The 15,646-nt window shown below is 50.5% G+C and overlaps 1 protein-coding gene across 5 annotated transcripts in view; it reads right to left on the reverse strand.

Moving 5' to 3' along the window:
- LOC148643346 (unconventional myosin-Ic-like) overlaps positions 1-15,646 on the reverse strand; it is a 71,089-nt gene that overhangs the window by 30,215 nt on the left and 25,228 nt on the right. The window contains exon 1 of one of the 5 annotated variants that reach the window (XM_088616062.1): positions 5,422-6,031. The exons of the other annotated variants lie outside the window; for them this stretch is intronic. Coding sequence (XP_088472188.1) covers positions 5,422-5,439 — 18 coding nt within the window. The 5' untranslated portion in view covers positions 5,440-6,031. Of the gene's footprint in view, positions 1-5,421; positions 6,032-15,646 lie in introns of those variants that run through there. 5 annotated transcript variants of the gene reach the window in all.

The raw sequence follows: 15,646 nt of genomic DNA on the forward strand, positions 1-15,646 counted from the left end.
TTTGTAATAGTATAATGTGCAATGTTTGTCTTTTTTTTTTGCATTCTACTTAAATGTGCATTCTATTTAAATGAGTGCTGGGTATCCATAGATGGGGATTACTAGGAGGCCATGATTTTAAGGGCCAATGGGAAATTTGGCCAGGACGCCGGGTCATGACTATCAACAGCGCGATAAGGAGCCACGCAGAAACAGACCTACTACAAGTTATTAAGGAGGCACCTGCTGACAAAATGTACTTCTACAAATTAATAACCAGTCAACTGTCTGAAAGAAGTGTGCTGGACACACCGCAGGATTGCTGTGGATTGGACAGAAAGGTGCGGCTGTGCCCGACCTTTGACCTCTGCATTCCAACCCGAAGCTTCGCTCCGCACCCCCGGCGCTTCGACACCTCACTCGAGCTCGGCTCCTTCCCCACAGCAGCCCACCTCCTGAGAGAACAATGGTGCTGCTCCAGCGGCGGACTGGGGGGCCGGCTTCCCCGGGGGGCCATTAGGGCTCGGCACACCCCCCCTTCCCACATGCGGCTAATGGCTTCTGCAGCCGGGGAGGACACAACAGTGGCTGCGGGCCAGGCCGCTCCGCAGGCCAGCGATATCGGAGCGGGATCGGGGGCGCCACGCCCAGCCGGGAGAAATGAGTCAACGCAGAGAGGTTCCTCTGCTTGTTTTCCCTGTTCCCTTCTCGGGCCGGCCAGGAGCCCTGCCAACACCGCAACGTCACTTTTTCCAGAGACGACCGCGGACAAGCACTCGGGCTCCGCGCTCTCTCCCACGGATGGGCCGAGCTCCAAGACCCTCTTTCACAGGGAACCCCCCCAGCTCCTGTCGCTCCTGGACGAGCCCTCCAGGAGACCAGTATTGTCGCAGAGGCTCTGAGAGGTCAGCAGAGGGACAAGCCGGGGGGGGTAAGATGTTCAACAGTGGACAGATGCGCTGCTGTTGTGCCGATGGCAGGCTTGGTGCCGGTGGGAAAGCGGCGCTCCACCTGCTGGGAGAGGGATGGGGCTGGCGCTCGTGCTAGAGCAGGCAAACCCAAACAGTAACGCAGGCAGGCGAGATCAGCAAATTTTTTTAGCATGTCAAACAGCCATGGGGCCAAAGCTTGTTATCCTCCTGAGCGCCAGCAAGTTTCTCACACAGACGGGGTTCGCAGCCTCTCCGCCTCTGCAAGGGGTCTTGGGAAACTATTCCATACAGTCAGTTTATGAGAAGGTCAAGATCTGGCAAGAGATGCGCTCGGGTCCTGCTCAATAAACAGAATGTGGGTTTGACTCGCTTCCACTGTCATTTACCAAAACTAAAAAGCACCTCCATTCCGTCCGGTAATGCGTCTTCTTGAACCTTCAAGGGAGCCCACAGGTGTGTGCTCTGTTCCTGATGTGGCTTAACGAGGACACAACACCGGGTCTTTTATGTAGGGGCTGGATCCATGTCATCGCCTAAGACCTCTATATTTTCCCCCCAAAGGTTCATTTTCTAATTTTCTACCACCCATATGAAGCCCCACAGTCTGAAAACTCTCCTAAACACTTGAAAAATATATCAGGACGTCCTCTGAAGCAAAATTCATAAAGCATTACAGTAAAAAAAAGCATACAATCCAAGCTGAAATTCAGTTATGTCGATTTGTGCTTCATGCTTCAACACCGTTTCATGACACCGACACACTGATTCAGCCCTTCCTCTGATTCAGTTTCTAGTTTCTCTCCAGAGCTGAGAAGTCAGGCACCCTGACCCCATCCTGACCCCCCTCAGCTGCTCCTGAGGGTCTCGTTTCTCGGGGTCACCCTTACAGCCAGCACACCACCCCTCAGCCCAGACAGCCACACAGCAGTGCCAACATGTCCTGCAGCCGCTGGGCACAAGGGAGCTTGGGAAACGAGAAAGCCAAGGCACGGGTTCGACTCCGAAGTGTGAAACTGTGAAAGGGGGAGCAGTGTGGGGAAACCGCGGTGCAGGTGGTCTCTGTTCGACCTGAATTAAACCCCCAACCAGCTGCAATGGCAACACAACACAGGCCAGTCATGATGTGGATTTCAAAGTGTGTCTGACTGACTTGTGTAACCCGAAGCCAAAATATTTCTGAAGCGTTTCAAATGGGACATTAGCAACAAAAAAAAAAACTCCCAAAAATGCAATGAAATCTCAAAAATGTGCTAATCCCCCACCCCCAGCCCTGGGATCAGCACCAGCTCCGCACTCTGCTTGTGCAGCTCAGAGTGTCGACACCCGGAGACGAGCCTCCTGAGCCAACACCAGCCTTTCACACATTTTCACCTACGGCGCTGCTGTTTTCACATAACTGCTAATCGGCCCCCTGTCTCGCAGGCTGCCTGAAGGCTCTCTGCTAAACAGGTTGGACAACGGAGAACATCAGTGTTTACGGAAAGACTGGTGTGTCCGGAACAGGCTCTGTCGTGCCAAAGAGTCCGATTCCCTGGGATACTTCAGGAAGCAGCTGACATCACCCGATCTGACAAAAGGGGACAGCTTCTTGTTTGTACTAGGAGTTCTCATGTTTCAGCCTCACACCTGTATCTGGTCTTAAAAGACCACAACACAATCAGAGCCAGGGTACCGACAGAAATCTTTATGTTTCCTGCATCCGCGACTCATACCCTGCCCTGCTCTGTGCTCTATAAGGCATCAGATTTCCTGCTACCAAACTTCAGACAGACCTCGTACTTGTCCAGCAGTGTGTCAGCAGTACTGCCAGGGCAGTGCCCGACACGGAAGAACATGCTCGTCACGTCCAGGCAAGAACTGAAGGGCATGGGCAGGATGTGTGAGACAACACTATACGCCCTTGGCAACGCCAACTCACACCATCATTCACCAACACTAGCACGCGTGGTCAGACACAGGTGCAATGTAACATTTTCTGCTACTAAAAATCTCCTGTTGGCAGGGGAGCTCAAAACCCGGGGATGAAAGAGCTCAGTGAGCCGCCAAGCACGTCAGCTTTACCAACACGATACTCTGAGCTCTGTGCCAAAACACCGCACCGCTGGAGCTGCACGGAGAGGGAGGGACAGACACTCACAAGCTCGCAGCCACAGACGGTAGAGTGCGCTTTCTACCTGGCCGGCACAGCAAAATCAGGAGACCGTTAGGATTAAGCAGAACGTGGATCTCAGTAAATAGAATTACTGAGTTGCCCCAAACCCAGGATAATCCAGCAAGCATAGAATGGAGCAACACAAACACATCAGACTTGTGCATTGGATTTGTACAGGTCCTAATGCTGATGATCATGTATAAGGTTCATTTCTAGGCCATACCTCGGGAAAACTGGGCAATTCACAAACAGAGATGACAAGCATGCAGCCTAGACCCAAAGGACCCTATAGGTTTCGGATCCCTAGTGTGACCCTGAAGGGGAGAGAAGCACAGCAGCCAACTGGTCAACGATCAGCGTCTGCAGCAGCAAGCAGAGGAGGAGACTTTAGACGCTGCCCTCTGTGGAGCCCGTAGGAGAGATGGCACGTCTCTCACTGACACCGCTGCACGTCCACAAGCACATTCTGGCCAAGCCAAGCCCACCTACACCCAGCGCTGCTCAGTCACTGGTGCAAAGACACCTGGGGGAACTGTGGTCTCAAGCAGTGATTCACACAGTTCAGGCTTGGTCAATATGGTTCAGCCTGGCTTCATAGGGAACACTTTTGCTGGTGAAGATCTACTGTAAATACATACACTACTCATACAATTTCAGACAATGAAGGAGAAGAACTCCCTAGACTTGTATTGTGCTTTGCACCCCAAAGTATCCCACAACACTTTAGAAGGGAACCCACTTCAACCCCATAGGGGTGACAAACAGCAGCCCCAGTGCACAGATCAGGGGGAGGCGTGAGACCTGCTGCACTGAATTAAAGGGAAACTTCAGGTAGTTCAGTGTAAGCAAGACTAACTGAAGTCTTAACACCCACTAGTCTTGGTGACAGTAAACAGTTCCATGCGGTTTTTAATGACCAAGAAGTCAGGAACTCAGGAGCTCACCATCTCCTCTGAGGAACGGTACCTCCTCCTGTATCCCTTCCCCAGTCACCTTCCTGAGACACTGCTTAGATCCAGAAGCGAGAGCAACCCCTACTGGGCCACCAGGTAAGAGCACACACATATGGACGGTAGATCAAGTCACCAGGTCATTTAGTCTAAACTCTGTGTGCATTTGTGAACATTCAGTCTCACACTTCTGAATTTCCCCTAGTGTTCCTGAGAAAAGCTCACGATCTTGTAGGTGTTTACTGCAAAATCCTCAAAACAAGGTATTCGCATTGCTGAGAACACATCCACTATTATGATCAAAGACCTTTGGGGCGGAGCAGTGGCTCTACGGCTAAGGATCTGCGCCTGTGGCTGGAAGGTTGCTGGTTCAAATCCCGCAGCCAGCATAGGAATCCTACTCCGTTGGGCCCCTGAGCAAGGCCCTTCACCCCAACTGCTCCAGGGGCGCCGTACAATGGCAGACCCTGCGCTCTGACCCCCAGCTTCTCTCCCTGGCTGTGTGTCTCATGGAGAGCAAGCTGGGGTATGTGAAAAGATAATTCCTAATGCAAGAAATTGTAAAGGGTTAATAAAGTGATATTATTATTATTGCTTTTGCTTAGGAGCCCAGGGCAACTAACTAAAATATAGAAAAACGTACAAGCATGCATTATGCAGGGACAGTACATGATGCAGGTGTTGCACTAAAGCAAAGAAATAATAACTATAACATATTCCATGTGTACAGTAAGCCAAGCCAGTGCAAGCAGCAAAATACATTACTAACTGGAGAATTCCACTGTAATAGTTAATGCGTAACTCCTAACTCTCAGGAATAGGTTCCTGAAGCTAACCACATGCCTGGGCGATTTTGGGACTGATTAGCTATTAGAAAAGTCATGTGACCTAATTAAATGACCTCCACTTGTTTGCAAATCGTCCTTAAACAGCATGGCCCCACCCCACACAACTCTGTATGTTCTTTAACATCCCAAATAAGGGGAAAAAACTCCTTATCCGCTCCATCTCACGAGCCACATCTGTGCAGCTGAGCCCTGCGAGGGAAGCCGACACGCTCGGCCATCAGCCACCCCCGACTCTGCTTCCCCTTCAGATCCTGACAGACTCCCTGGACCCCCCCAGGGGCCCGCTGACACACAGCGCCACTGCCAGGCCTTCGCCTGCGTCTCTTCCCCCGTGAGCAGGAGAGAGACGAACAGCCCCTGCCCCGTTCCTCCTGCTCGCCAGCGCCCTGCACCCGCCAGGCACAGAAACTCCTTTCCCCTCCTTCTACACAGCAGCTGCCATTCCTCCGGTTGTCCCACTAAAATCCCCCCCCGGTCTCCCGCTGCAGAACGCTACACGACGCTGCCAGTAATCCAGATGCAGACGCTTCGCCAGTGTTGTCCAGGTTGGAAAGGCTTACCATGGCTCTGTACTTCATTATGGGTCAGGTTCTGCTTCGCTGTGGAGGTTACTGAGGAGAGGAGCACCGTCCGTGCACCAGCCTTGCTCACAGTGTTTGCTTTTAGATCACCATGTATGCGAGGGCTCGAGTTTCCCTCCCTTCACTCGGCGGCGTCTCTCCCTCTCTCTCTCTCCCTCCCTCTCCACAGCTCCGTCCCTGTCAGTCAGGGCTGGGCTTGGCCCACAGGAGCCGTCACGGCGACCCAGGGACGAAACCCTGTCCACCTCCCCTCCTCTCCTGGGCCTGAGCTCAGGGTACAGCCAAGAACCTCATGCACTTCTCCGAACACAAGAGGCAGACAAAGACATTTCTCCCATCTAAACGCAGGAAACACAAACAGCCGCTCCACGAGCCCCCCCTAAGTGCAAACATCTGGATGAAAAGCTCCCTTGAAAAAAAAAAAGAAGGAAAGAAAGGAGCAGAAGGAGCAGCTCCTGGCCCCGGGAAGCCTGACTAATGAAGGAGAGAGAGGGCTGAGGAATACGAAAGGTCTGGAAAAAGTTGGTCCGCAGCCCGTGACTATTAAAAACAACCAGCATCGAAAAAGAAAATCATATGATCAGGGCCAAGCAGTCTCTCTCTCTTTTTCCATGAGTTTTGCAAGCTGAGGCACATTTGAAGTAAACTCCTGTCAGAGCAATGCGATTCAATCGTGATGAATGCCACCCCTCTCCTGCTCCCTCTCCCTTCTCTCTCTCTCTCTCCAGGCCTCAGCCGCAGCTCAGAAGCTCCTGCAAGGAGGAGCAGTAGCAGCAGCAGATCACACCCTCAGAGGGGCAAATTTTAGCCGAGATCAAGCGGCGCTGCCCTCTTCAGCCCCACGAACAAACCAGCTTTTAAAACTCCTTTGGAGACTAATGGTCCATAGCTTGACCTCGCACAACAAACGGTTCCCCGGATGTTTAAACCAAGCGTTCATCAGTGCAACTTCACCGCACACAGGAGCGCCAGCACCTGCGCATCACTGCAGCTGTGATCACCTGCCTTCAGCTCTGCTGGGCTGGTCTGACTGTCAGACTCTGGGCTCCCAGAAAGAGTCTCTCCTCCCAGTTCTGCCAAAGCAGTTGCACCACAGGAGGACAAGAAGCGGTTTCAAACGCAGCCAACGCAAACTGCAGGAAGTGCAGCAGCAGCAGCAAGCAGCAAGACGAGGCTGTGGGAGACCCTGAGATCGCCCTTGACCAAGCCTCATGCAGGAAGGCTAATCTGGCAAGGAGCTCAACTCTTAGAGAGCCAAAGATGTCAGACCGAGGAAGCAAACTGAGTGCTGGAGACCACACTGGATTAGTCGCAGCTCTCTCCTGAGACAAACCCTGCTGCCCCTGCACTCTGAGCCCGATCAGTCACCTTTGGCTTCATGGAAGAATATCACCCTGCCTGCAGGATCCTACCAACAGTGTCGGCTTTCAATAAGTCACCACCATTCCATTTGCATTAAAATCTCTGAGGTTTTATAACATATTAACGACAATATAATCAATCTGCAAAGCCTTATATACAGATATACGAATTGCTCTTTTGGAGCTAAAAATTCAGTTCTTGCCTCAAAACTTTCATCTAGCACCGCCTGTCCTTAAACCTGTACACCAGGGGTCGGCAAACGTTTTAGAGCAAGGGCAACTAAAAACTTTTACTAACCTCGAAGGACCATCTGAGTGAAATCCTCTATCTAGCCGATAAACTCAGCGACTGGAATAGGCCGCGTTTCTCCGGGCACATCTCCTCTGCGACCTCTTGCGCACACTGCTGAATAAACTCACCGTCCGCAAACGATTTGTTAGCTGCTGCTAGAAGCTGTGATACTTGATAACTAGCTCGGGTAGCCACAACATTTTCTTCTGATTTTCTCTTGAACGGGTTTTGCTGTGCCCCTGAAGCGACTTTGTCCAACTGTTCTAATTTTTTCCCTGGGTTTTCCAAAAACGTAGCCTGATGTTTTGTCTCGTAATGCCTTTTTATGCTGTATTCCTTAATCACGGCCATTGTTTCCCCGATAGATAAAACACATTACCTTTTCTTTCCAAGGGACACAAAAGTACTCCTTTTGACATTTAATTTTCAACCCTCTGCATCGATCTTTCTTTTCCCCCCCCCCGACATGGCAGGAATAATTTACAGTTAGCCTCTTGTCAGTTATAACTTTTAGAACCGTTTGAAATCATGACCTGCTTTCACAAGACAGAGTACAAGAGACCTCATTTGCGTGACTGAGCCAATCACAGTAGGCATCAAACACCCAAATGAATTTGCGGTAGGAATCAGTTGCAGCACAGGCATATGTAACCTAGGCTAAAGCCAACGTCTCATGGGCTAAAAGTAAAATAGGTGTTGTTCTGCAATTGACCGTTAGTGCTGAGAGACAGCAGCAGAGCTCACAACTAGAGCCCACCGGCGGAAGATTTTCAATCTCTGATGCAAAAAGTAACCCTCGAGATTCAAACAGTAGTGAGCTGCAGAACACTCAAAAGCGGGCCATAGTTTGCCAACCCCTGCTGTACACATACAGCAAGGTCACCACTACCTAGCTCCCCCTGCTGGTGACATATTGGCACTGCAGGTGAAAAGGCATTAAGATTCCATTAATAAAAGTTCTATTTTTCAACTAACAAATGAGGAAATTAGGTAAACAGAATCATTGCTCTTGAAATATATTGAAAGAGTATTTTTTTTCAAAGCTTTGAAATAGAAACCATTCAACTACAGTCTAAGCTTTGCTCCCAGTCACACTTGAGAATTACACAGTTGGGTGATTTCAATACAGCTAAGGTTTTACACTCCTTAAAATCTGCACACAAAGACAAGCACTTGGCTTTCAAATGCTCTCTGGGGAAGAGGACAGTGGTTACTGTGTGATCAGGCACCGTGGGTGCGAGGACAGGTGCTGACCGGCGCTATCGGTCAACAAAACAATATCACAATAATTGCTGCTTTCAAAAAACTGACTTTGAAAATGCTGTATGTTTTCTTACTTCTAAAGGCACAGAGCAGACTCTTCCCGTGTTAAATAAAAAATGGAAAATGGGCAGAATTTGTCAACCAGTGCTAGAAACTGAGCAGCAGAATCCCAAATATTGATAAAAGACATCCAAATCAGGAAGAGAAGAGTAATCCTAGGACAGCCAATCCCTTCGGCACGTGCAGACTCAAACAGGGCTGAGCAGGCAGACATCGCCTGGTGAGAGCCCCATCCCCTGGGCCCCAGTGCGAGGTGAGAGGTCAGGTGGCACAGGGGTATCAAAGACACCCACATGCCGAGAACCACTCAAGGTACTGTCAGACCATGCCGGTCTGGTGTAGGGGAATGCTAACAATGCTTGTTGGGCATGCATATGATTAAAAAAAGCAGCAATAGTTCTTAGACCCTATTTTTTCCACAGGAACAGCTGCTGAAGAGCCCAGCCCCACCCAGCTTCACAGTGGGAAGGAGGAGGGGGGGGGGGGGGAGGGGCTGGGCTGCAGTCAGACAGCCCCCTGCTCTCTGGGCCAATATCAGCACAGAGCCGGCCTGCAGGAATGTGAGTAATGTTTTCCACAGCCCCCCCCATCTCCTCCCTGGGAACATTACCACAGCAGCCAGAGGGAGGCTGGGAAAATCGACCACACCGCTACCAGCTTCCAGCCTGATCCCGGCAGATTCTCGGGACCTGGTCAGGGAACCCCAACACCCTTGGAGGGACACCCCTCAGCACGTGGCACTGGTTGACCAGTAGGTGGGGCTCTCCCCACAGGGCCAGAATTTCAAACCCCAGTACGCTGAGGGGACACTGTGCTGTAGGAAAAGCCATCCTTTGGAAGAGATGTTAAACTGAGCTCCTGAAACTTGCTCATAACAATAGGGCTGTGAAGCCCCATATCGTGCCCGAATGCCACTCTGGGCTGTACAGTCTGGCCTCCCTCCAGTTCCCCCTTCATTCAACTGCTGACAGTTTCTCCTGCTCACCTGCTGTGCATCACCCATGTGACTGAAGCAGAGTCCCCTCCTGTACACACAGCGACCTGTGGTTCTATGGAATGAAAAACTATTTCATATGGAATGAAGAAACTGTATATAAATGCAATTAAAGGCTAGTGGAAAGAATGCCCGAGAAGAGAACAGAACAGAGCTGGAAGGGAGAGATTGAGTCTTCAAGCCAGAGGCAAGGGGACTGTCAAGCAGTACAGGTGAAGGAACCTCCTGATCCACATGAGGGCCAGAAACCCTGTGCTGCACACCAGCTTCCTCTCCACAGCACGCCGCAACACTCACAGTGGGCTCCCTCAAGCAGAAAGAGTACCTAAAAGAAAAAAAAGTCTACTTCTGGTTTAGGTTTTTTACAATTTTGAAGGGAGAATTCTGAATCTTCCAAAGCAGAAGCTTTCCAATTTTGGCAACAGCGCTGAGAGGCCTCAGATGCTCGAATTATTGCCTTCCTGTCCCAGCAGTCTCCTCTCTGCAGGCCGGCTGCAGACCACAAGCGCTCCAGCCTTTCTGGAAATCCCCAATTAAAGACAGAAAATACAAGTGCACTGAGGCAGAGGAAGGGCCCCAGGGCTTGTCGTGCGTGGGAAATTAGAAATGGAAACTTTTTTTTTTTTTTGCTTTGCTCTCTCTGCCCCCCTCGACCAGAGAGACCAGCATGAAGCGTTCGTCCCTGGGGAGCCCACTGGAGCCCCCCTCCCGACATCAGAGAGAAGACGAGATGGAAGAGGCTCACCGCTAAAGACTAGAGGATGCACAAGTCTCAACGACCATCAGAAATGGAAAAGCTAAATGTTCTGTAGCTGACATTTGTTCCACTTAAAAATAAAAAGAAATTGACTGGAAGTTGAGCAAATAGTTGTGGAGTTTAGCCTAGGAGTGAAGACTGGTACAGAGCAGTGCAACCCATGCCCACAAACACCTCCTGGAAGACACTGACAGACTCAGCCCAGTGAACTTCAGGCTCAGTGAAATACTGAGCAGACGACAGAACTGGAAATGAAGTTCACTGAGGACTCATACCTGGAGGCACATCTTTAAACAGAAGGCTATACTGGGCCCTGGAACAAGCTACCCAGACATGCAGTCATGCTTCAGGAAACAGACCGGTCTTTGGGTCACTCGGGGACTGGAGAGCCCAGCCAGCGCTCGTCTCCATCGGAGCCCATTTCTCACACTGTCTCATTAAGACGACGACTCGCTGGAAAAGGAGCAGAGGGCAGATAAGAGAGCTCCCTTGAGTTCCTCCAATCTCACTCTCCCTGCCCTTTTGCTCTCAGGCTGGTTTCCTCTTGAAGGGCACTTTCGCTGTGTCAGCATTTCTTTGCTCAGCTCATACAACTGCCTGGCAAACAAGGAGATCTTTTTAAACATACAGATGGATGTGCATTTCTGTTTCAACTGTAAAGCAAATATGCTTTCATTTATTGTTTAGAAAAAGTCTGAATTATTGTGCTCTTTGACCGTTGGTTTGGTTGAAGACCTGTGCCACCTCGCCACCGACCCCGGCAACACTAGAGAGCTCACAGGAAGAGAGCTGCCCGGCCCACTCTCCAGGCATCTGCGGCTCCAGCCCAGGTCAGTGGGTTTGGGCCAGTGAGCCAGAGTGGGCGCTGAGCTCACTGAGCAAGTGGTCAGGTCTTCGCTGCAGAGGTGACCGTTGGTGAATTACAAAAGGAAAAAACTGAGCGAGTCCAAAACAAAAATATTTAAAGCTCAAATGACAAAGAGCAGAAGAAAGAGAAACGGGAAATTGAGACGACAAGGCAGAGTCGCAGTCTCTCCCATGCTTCCCAAATCGCCACGTCTGCAGTGACGGGGCCGACAGATCCAGCCTGTCTATGACACCTCTGGGCTGGGCTGCGTTATTTCAAACTCTCTTTCACACCATCGGTTCAGCTCCCTCGTCCTCACAGCCAGCTCTGGAGCTCTTCCGTCAGAGGTGTCGGCTGCTAAGCTGTTATTAACCTCTGGCTAACCAGCTACACTGAGCCAGAAGCGTCTTTAAATCATCATCTCAGCACGATTCGCCACACTCTGGCCACAATCCTGGATTCTCTGGTGCACGCTGTACTTTAAGAGCTTTATAGAGTAACAAAGGCAGGCTTGAGGTACATCCGACTGGAGTCAGACCAATACTAACATATTAAACAAAATGAGATGGTTTGGTACTACTGTATACACTAACTGGACAAAATACCAGAAACCCCAGTCCAGTGAACAGGTGCTGCCTGGCCGGCTTGAGGTGCAGGAGACCGACGTCCACCCCCTTCCCTGGCCAGAACTCGGCCCAGAGCTCCATCCTGCTGACAACTGGAGGCATGAGTGGGATGTGCAGTTCAATCCCACAAACCACTGCACTCGTCACTGCCTCAGCCGTTCTGCTGTGAAGACGAGGGGGAGTGGGGCTGTGACCACCCGCTGCAGAACCCTGCTCCTGCTGCTCACACGGGCACACACCATAACTGATTAATCAATTAGGATTCCCAGTGTTTGGCCAGTGAGTGCACCTTACTCTACAATAGCACATTCAATTACTGCACGTTTAGGGCTCCCTGTAACCTAATACACCTCCCTGATTTATGTTTTCCTTGTTTAATCGGATTATTGTGTTCCGACAGCTGTAACCATAGCAAGCTGCCTTGAACAAAAGTCTTCATCCGGCACAATAAAACCGGCCTGAAGCCGCGCCGAAGCCAGGGAGGAACTGGCCGGCCCAGCGTGACACGCTGCGGCCTTCACCCGCCACCCAGTGATCTCTGGCCAGCTGCACTGCCTGATCCCTGGCCTGTAATCGAGCTCAAGCCTGGGCCTGGGCCCTATTTATAACCACGCTGGCTGCAAGTGCGCGAGCCGCCGGGAGCGGAGGGGCTGTGGGCGGAGGCTGTGCCAGTCAGGAGGCCCTGCTCCCGGCCGCGGGCTGCTCCGCCGGGAGGGCATGTGTGGACGTGGCCTCATTCGGTCTCACAAAGGGAAGAGAAGAACTAAATATAGATGCCCACAGAGCAGCTCACTTTGTCAACCATCTGCAGACAAGCATGACAAACATCTCCCCCCCCCACTTCCCACAGAAACCCCAAAGTTTCGGTGGTATCCTTCCTATATTCCATGCATTTCCTTCTCATCCGCTTTGGTTTCTGACTCGGTTCTGCTCGGCCCATCCGATGGCCAGGCTGGACCAGAAGGCCTCTGGAGATCCAGCAGAACCATTTAACCCAGAAGAACAGAGCGATCTCATGCCTGGACATCTGAGCAGGTGCTCCAGAGAAGCCATGGGCCTCAGGGAGTGAATCCCTGAATCCGACCTGTGGATTCAGGGAGCGAGGAGACGGCCGAGATGCAGCCGAAGTTCCGCATTTTCCTTTCCTTGCCTATGGTCCAGTCGGGGCGAAGGGGCATCTATCAATTCAAGATTTATTTTCCCCTAGGGGAAATTTGATTTACAGCACAGTCAGACACAACGCAATGCCAAATACACATCATCAAAAGGGAAGAGAATACAGTAGTGTTACAGGAGAAAAGAAACAAGAGACAAGGTAGTTACTTTGCATTGTTTAAGAGTGTAATAGCAGTGGGAAAGAAAGACTTCCTGAGTCTCTTGGTTTGGGAGATAGGAGAAGTATGAATTCGCAATGGAGGGGGTGAGACACACACTCCCTGATGCTTTTGGCTTTCTTAGTCACCCTCTGTTTGTAAAGGATGCTTAAGTGGATTTGATTATTCCTGATGATTTTGCCATTTATATTCAATTTACCAGGCTATTACAGTTACCGGTACTCATGTGTCCACACCAGCAAGTGATGCAGTATGTTGAGACACTTTCAATGAGTGATTTGTAGAAAAGTGTAAGGACAGTTTTATCTACCTTAAAGCAGCCGAGTTTTCTAAAAAAGAAGAGTCTCTGTCGGCCTTTTTTACAGACCGTGTCACAACATTTGTCCCATTTTAGGTGAGCAGTGTGTCTAGGCTGACAGGGCAGCTGCCTGAGGTGTTGGAATTACTGAAATACCCCCCAGAGAAAGTCACCCTCGACATCGCAAGACCAACCTGCTCCACGGTGAGCCAGACTCGCACTGATCTGCTTCCCCTGGAATGCCCAGTGATCAGCTTTGAAACATCTCCCCCTGAGAATGATCAACCTAACTCAATGACAAGACTTCTCTCAGATAAGAAAGAACTGATTAGCTTTTATGAGTGACAAAATCCCAAGTCCAGGTTCAGACCAGCACACCCCAACGCTGCACTTTTTGTTCTTTAGGATGCAGGAGGGCCTGAACACCACTGAACACTTTCGGCAGCACGTCACTCCATTTTGCCCGTCCAGCTCGCACGCCCCGCCCCCCCCTCTCTCCTGCCCCACCAGGGGACGCCATCCTGCGAGCTGGCTGCGCTGTGCACATGGCACCAAGGCTACCCGCCGCAGGAAAAAAAGTGCCCATTTCCCAGTGCTCCTAGGAGCCCTGGGCTGGCCTTTGCTTCCACAACAAAAGGCGCCCTGTGTGACAGCAGCACGAGAAAAACAGAAATATTTACCAGTTTATGGGAAGAAACAATTCTCGCTTTCTCCACAAGTATAAACCAGAGACGCAGCCAGCAGCCACGATTGGGCTCACTGTTTAATGCGGCCCAGAGCACTGAGGCAGGAATCAGAATAATAGTTTGCTTGTTATATGAAAATCAGGGGACTCAACAAGCCTGCGGACATCAGTGCTGGGCAAGACTACAGGGCAGCGAGACAGCCGGATGCAGCCAGGAACGGCCTGAAAAGGGGATTCATTTCCGAATCATGGGATTCAGGCGTCATTAAAAGGCAGGCGCTAGGTGCTGCACAGCATCTCTGCTCATGCAACAGGGTTTTTGTAATGGAAAGATACATTAAAGTGAAATGATCTTGGTCCTGTGAAAAGAGATCGGTTCTTTCATTTCTGCCAAACTCATCAGTTCTCTCACTTGTCTCCATTCAAAGATGATTTAACTCAGAAACTAAGTCAATGGTTGAGACAACTGGAAACAAAGAAGACCAGAATGACCACTGCTCTAAAATCGGGGTAAACTCACAACAGACATTTATGTCTTAACAGCTTCTTGCTAATGTTATACCAGAGATGGTCAAGGAGAAATTTGGGACAACGCAATGCAGGCGCCCTTGTTAAGATCCTGTGAACTGAGTCAGGACTTCTATCCAAACAAAAGCAGAATCCTTCAGCTGGCCTTGTCTGATTGGCTCAGTTTCCTGCCCCAGCGCTCCCACACTGAGGGTCTCTCTCCTGCTCGGCTGGTCCCGGGCTGTGGAGCGGAGGGAGACAGCGCCCAGAGCGGCTGTGATGTCAATACTGAGGAATGCCAGCAATGTGGGCAGGAAACGCGTGATTGTGTCTGAGTGGGCCGCAGAGCGGTGCCACAGTGCTCCTTCCCCGACTCCCCTCTGCATTCTCCTTCAGATATTCTCTCTAAGCACTCATTTAACATCCGCGGTGCAATCCTGAGCACATCTACTGCACATCCATTTGCCTCCACTGAGCTGACGCAGTGACCCAAGACACACGACCGGATTTCTCAACCCATCCACAGCCTTCTCTGGCCCCGCCGGTCCGTTGTGAAACTCTTCCCCCAGCCTGATTAGCACAGAAAGAAGCTGTTAAAACGTATGGCGTGTACAAAAGCCAGCTCCTCTGAAACAAAGTCTGCAAGTCTGGACGTTGCAGGTGAAAGGCCAGGCTAAATGGAACCAGGAATATTGAGGTCGGCCAGGGTGTGTCCAATGAGATTTGCAGTGCATGGAGGATGCATTCATTCAATTCAGTTTTATTTGTGTAGTGATTTTTACAATGGACATCGTCACAAAGCAGCTTCACAGATTTCCAGGCCTGAAACCCAGGTGATTGCCGTGCTGGCTCCAGGAGAGGCTGTGTATCCCACTCTTACACCAAACCTCCGTTTCTGCACCAGTCGCATGTGTGACAATGTGAAGCGTGCAAATGGACAAGTGATGCGCAGGTCTTTCTTGGAGCGCAAGGGTGAATAGAGGACTCTGAGGTGATAAAATAATGATCTAATTTATGAGGTACAAAAACTCCCTTCCACATAGAAAAAGAAACGTATCACTTTGAATTAATGCAGACTATAAATATTCTGAGGCAATATGTGCTAGAAATAGAGATTTTGAGTGCACCAAGTTTCTAGAGCCAGAACAACCCTGCAGGGGAGAGGCAGCAGTACTAAACT

This window comes from Lepisosteus platostomus, chromosome 22 (genome assembly GCF_059453375.1).
Source record: "Lepisosteus platostomus isolate fLepPlt1 chromosome 22, fLepPlt1.hap1, whole genome shotgun sequence".
Lineage (NCBI taxonomy): Eukaryota > Metazoa > Chordata > Actinopteri > Semionotiformes > Lepisosteidae > Lepisosteus > Lepisosteus platostomus.